The sequence below is a fragment of the Cucurbita pepo genome, chromosome LG19, assembly GCF_002806865.2.
Source record: "Cucurbita pepo subsp. pepo cultivar mu-cu-16 chromosome LG19, ASM280686v2, whole genome shotgun sequence".
NCBI lineage: Eukaryota > Viridiplantae > Streptophyta > Magnoliopsida > Cucurbitales > Cucurbitaceae > Cucurbita > Cucurbita pepo.
In genome coordinates, this window is record NC_036656.1 from 3,571,166 (window position 1) to 3,576,194 (window position 5,029).

At 35.9% G+C, this 5,029-nt stretch overlaps 2 protein-coding genes across 2 annotated transcripts in view; one reads left to right on the plus strand and one right to left on the minus strand.

Annotated features, from left to right (window-relative positions):
- Positions 1–882: 882 nt before the first annotated feature.
- Positions 883–3,647, plus strand: LOC111782263 (cell number regulator 8-like). Its single transcript, XM_023663102.1, has 3 exons — positions 883–1,374; positions 2,840–3,042; positions 3,141–3,647. The coding sequence occupies exons 1-3, from the start codon at positions 1,065–1,067 to the stop codon at positions 3,378–3,380; spliced, it is 753 nt and encodes a 250-aa protein (XP_023518870.1). The 5' UTR covers positions 883–1,064; the 3' UTR covers positions 3,381–3,647.
- A 1,068-nt stretch (positions 3,648–4,715) lies between these two features.
- Positions 4,716–5,029, minus strand: part of LOC111781095 (DNA-binding protein S1FA-like) — a 1,543-nt gene continuing 1,229 nt past the window's right edge. Inside the window, exon 2 of the mRNA XM_023661524.1 lies at positions 4,716–5,029. This exon is cut by the window's right edge and continues 133 nt beyond it. Within this exon, the coding sequence (XP_023517292.1) occupies positions 4,947–5,029 (83 nt within the window). The 3' untranslated portion in view covers positions 4,716–4,946.

The window sequence follows — 5,029 nt, forward strand, 5'->3', positions numbered from 1 at the left end:
GCCCAGATGTATCGAATTGGGTTGGGCCGGGCACTGTAATTATTCCAAGGCCCAATGTGATTCAATTTGTTTTGTATTTTATTTATAATATAATTGTATTCATAATCAATAATCAATCTCATTGCAAATATATCTATTTTCTGGAAGTAAATAAAAATAAATATCTTAAAAATGTGATTGGTCGATAACTCCCGGTAATAAGAAAGTTTATAATGAAATGGGTTAACACTTTAAAAGTATTATTTTTATTGGAACAACTGAGTCGAGTTGAACGTAAGTTAGTTTACATATTTAAAATGGGAAGTGAGCTCTCGTACTTCTAATAGTCCTCTCTAACACTTGTGTTGGAACCTTACTAGGAATTAGCTGTGTCAGCGAGAGATATGTTGAGCGCTTCGATTATTTTTTAATTATTTGAGAAGGGGAATGCCTCTCTAACACTTTCTAACACTTCCCAGAGAAATGTATAATAAATTTTTTAAAAGGGAATATTTTTTAAACAAAATATTAACTATTTTTATGTGAACTAATATAGAGAGTATTTTTTTTTAATTATTTTTTAATATTTTAAAGTTTAAAGTTATTTTTGAGAATAGTATTTTTTTTAGATAATCAAATCTTTTTTATTTTAAATAATTTGAAAATGATTTTTTATTTTTGCTAATTATAGGTATTTTAATATATCACGAAAATCATATAGATCATAGATTATGTATAAATATTTTAATTTTACAAGTTTTAAAATATATTGATAATCTTTTTTAAAAAGAACTAATATAAGAGTGTTTTTTAAATTTTTTTTTAGATAATCATATTTTTTTATATTTTAAATAATAAGAAAATGATTTTTAAATTTTTGCTAATTACAGGTATGGGCGTAATCCGAACCCAAATAAAACGGTGCGGAGCCGCGAAATCTTAGTTCTTCCGCTCCCGTCCGTCCGTTCGTCTGGTAGGAGAGCAAAATTTGGAAAGAATCACCCTTCCATTAAGTTTCTGACCTCGTCTCCCCCATTTCTTCGCATTGGGTTCTGAATTTTGTATCGTTCTTCTCCTAATTCATCATGGCCAGCGCCGAAAACCTTGAGGAATCCAGCCCCCTTCTCGGCAAGGTCGTTGAAAATGCGGATGAGAAGGATACCCATCGCACCTCCACCGCGGCTAAGCCCGATGCGGTGCCTCCGCCCTCTCCTGTTCGGAAAGATGCCGCGGAGGAGAATAAGGGCACCGGTGGCGATTATGGATGGACCGCCGATGGGCTGCCCGTTGATGGCAGTGTTGTCGGCGAGCCGGTTGGTCGGCCTCAATGGGAAACTGGTCTCTGCGCTTGTCTCGGTCGCCACGATGAGTTCTGCAGCAGCGATCTTGAAGTTTGTAAGCTTCCTTCTTCTGATTGTTATTGGAATTGAGTTTTTTCTGTGAGTTTAGGTTTTTTGATTCGGTGATTCTTTTTCTTTGATTTTTGGGGTTTCTGATTGCATCCGAGAGGAAATTTCTTTATCCTCGAAGATTCAATATGAGGATTCTCACCAATTTGAATCCGATCGTCCTCTAATTCCAACAATTTTCAATCGGTTCCCCTATTATTGTAGTTTTATTTCTTGATTAATGATCTTATAGAGATTAATCAGATGATAAGGATGCCTGATTATGAAATCATATGAACCGTAGCTCATTCTCATGATGATCATTGAACTCTTAGCTCATCCTAGGTAGTATTGTGTATTTCTTGAAATAGAGTTTCAGAAAAGATCTGGGCTATGCATAATTGCTTGGTTCTCTAATACCATGCTACCATTTCTATGGGCAGCTATAGGCAGTAAAGGATGTTTAGCTGAATTTTCTGTCCATAACCAGCTGTTTCATACCAGTTGAAATAAACAAGTCTTTAATGTTGTTCATAAAGTTCAAAAGTCTTCTACCTAGTTCTCTTAAGTTTCCATTAAATACCCAAGTCTAATTCTTGGTGCCATCAATGACTCGAATTGCATTTAAATAAATGCCAGCATTTTCTTGGTTGTAATGTTTGACTGATCTCTTTCTTCATGGGGGAGAAGAAGGGGCTGACCCTATGGCTAAGACTTGTGGTCTCTATATAACACCTAATCAGAGGTTGTGCGTTTGAATCTTCAAGTGAGGTAATAAGGAAATCCTTCATGTCTCCAATGTGGGGTGGATGTGGACTTCAAATAAAAAAAGACAGGAGGTAATTGATAGTCATCCTATTGGTGAACTAGGCACCCACCCCTCTCATTCGAGTTGGGAATAGAACTGTGGCTTATTCGGCCCTATAAAATGAAAGGGCTACGAACCTTTCGACAACGAGTTCAGTCGAATAGCATAATGAGTCTAAGGGTCCCCGTTGTCAGAATCACATTTGACATCTAAGGAAGGTAAGTTCGAGAACATTGTGAGAAGAGGGAAGGCAAAAGAGAGAAACATTCCTTGAAGGCATACAATGTTCTTGCAAGAAATTGCTGCATCCCACCAGAAAGACAGGGGTGGGAGAAGGAAGAGGCCAAAGCAAAACCATCCTTGCAATCAATAACAAAAATGATGTGAGATTTCACATCAGTTGGAGATGAAAATAAAACATTCTTTATAAGGGTATGGAAACCTCTTCCTAGCAAACGCGTTTTTAAACATTGAAGGAAAGCTCGGACGAGAAAAATGCAAAGAGGACAATACCTGCTAGCGGTGGACTTGAGCTGTTACAAAAGAAACCCACGACAATAAAATTAGTAGCTCATTTTTTTGTATAAGAAGTGATGAAAATGGAAAGTAACTGAAATGAAATTAGAGAGAATAAGGGAAAGCAACTAACAATGACTGTTTGTAGGTCTTCTTGGAAGTGTGGCTCCTTGTCTGCTGTATGGAAGCAATGCAGAGAGACTTGGGACTACTCCTGGGACATTTGCAAATCATTGCATGTCATATTCTGGTCTCTACTTAATTGGAACCTCTTTCTTTGGCTGGAACTGCCTTGCTCCATGGTTTACGTTTCCCACCCGTATCCGTATCCGCCGAACGTTCAATCTAGAGGCAAGTTAAACCTACTTCTTTGATATCTGTATCCATTCTTAACATTAAATCTTGGCTTCTGATTTGAAACCACTTTGATTCGATCTGTTGATGAACAGGGTAACTGCGAGGCGTTTCATAGGTCATGTGGCTGTTGCGGACTCTGTGTCGAAGACGAAGTTCAGCGTGAGCACTGTGAATCTGTCTGCGACTTTGCAACTCACGTCTTGTGCCACACGTGTGCACTTTGCCAGGAAGGTCGTGAACTCCGTCGAAGGATACCTCACCCCGGGTTCAATGCTCGTCCCGTGTTAGTCATGATCCCACCTACCGAACAGAACATGGGGCGTGGAGTCTGAGATCCTCATCGTGCTTCGTTTCTCATGTTCTGTTACAGTGGTTGGTGCCTTTCGGCTGAATCTGCATGAAACTATATAAGTGAAAAGAAAATATACAGTGAAGAGGTTTTGTATGAATGAGACGGCATGTCATATTTGTGGATAATATACTGTTCTTTTATGCATAGAATATGTATGTTGAAAAGATTGGTGAGGATGAATGTTTCCATTTGTATGTTTCTTTTATCATTTGAACTCATAAATTTAAAACTATACTTTATGGCCAAATGTTTCATTCTTTTTTAGTAATGGTGGCTTTATCAGAGGTGAAGATGAAGGGAGATTACTTTGGTGAAGATAGAAGAAAATATTAACTATTGAGGTTCGAAATATTGTTTTTTTCTTAAACCGAACTGGTTTATTAATAACTGTCTTAGAATTAAAAAGAAAATTCTCGAAGATACACAATGAACATATCAATAATTGAAACCTTGTTTTATGATTTTTAGGGTTTTGAGCCTCTTATTATTCGTTCAGAGCATATAGAAGAGAGTATTTAATTTCAGACCACGATAAAATGACAAAAATATATGGTAAATTTTCGCTCGGTTTAAAATACATGCAACACCAGTATCAGACATTCCAAGTTATTTACAGTTATTTACAAATGAAAAAAAGATATGCAACGTACAACACAGAAAAAAAGATATGCAACATGCGACATACAACACAGGTATTACAGAAAAAAAGATATGCGACATGCAACACAAGTATCAGACATTCCAAGTTATTTACAAACGGAAAAAAGACATTCCAATCCAAGTTATTTACAAACGGAAAAAAAATATTCCAAATTATTTACAAACGGAAAGAGACATTCTAAGTTATTGCAAACGGGAAAAAAGACATTCCAAGTTATTTACAAACCGGAAAAAAGATATTCCAAGTTATTTACAAACCGGAAAAAAGATATTCCAAGTTATTTACAAACCGGAAAAAAGACATTCCAAGTTGTTTACAAACGGGACAAAAGACATTTCAAGTTATTTACAAACAAAAAGAAAGACATTCCAAGTTATTTACTTACAAACGAAAAGAAAGACATTCCAAGTTATTTACAAACGAAAAAACGAAAAAAAGACATTCTATGTTATTTAGAAATGAGAAAAAAGACATTTCAAGTTATTTACAAATAGGAAAAATGAACACCGAATACAAAAGAATATAAAATCAACCCTAGAATAGAATAGACAAGCGCCAAATATCTAATGGATCGCTCTCAATCCTCCTAATTATTTTATTATCCAATGGATCTCTCTCAATCCTCCTAATTTAGAAAGATAGAACAGCATAACATATCATATAAACTATGTTCTTATTCATATTTCTCATTTCTACGGATGCAAGGGACGATAAACTTCTAGTTGGGATGTTTAGATTTGAACAGCATAAACGAAACAACTCTTCAAACACTGAAATTCACGGGAAGAACTTGTTAGTTCAAACAAGAAAAGAAAAAAAAAAAGAAAAAACAGGAACACAACGTCTACTACTACAACAACAACAACAACTACTACTACTAGGCTATTACTCTCCAGGAGCCGAAATACCTTGCTTCAATCTCTCCCTCTTCATCTTCTTCTTTGAAACTGGTTTCTTCCTTTTTGGAG

What these genes read in the sequence shown, in the direction of transcription:
- LOC111782263 (XM_023663102.1), top strand. Translation starts at nt 1,065, where the DNA reads ATGGCCAGCGCCGAAAACCTTGAGGAATCCAGCCCCCTTCTCGGCAAG. An exon ending in CAGCAGCGATCTTGAAGTTT is followed by an intron (nt 1,375 to 2,839) that starts GTAAGCTTCCTT and finishes GACTGTTTGTAG; the next exon opens with GTCTTCTTGGAAGTGTGGCT. An exon ending in GCCGAACGTTCAATCTAGAG is followed by an intron (nt 3,043 to 3,140) that starts GCAAGTTAAACC and finishes GTTGATGAACAG; the next exon opens with GGTAACTGCGAGGCGTTTCA.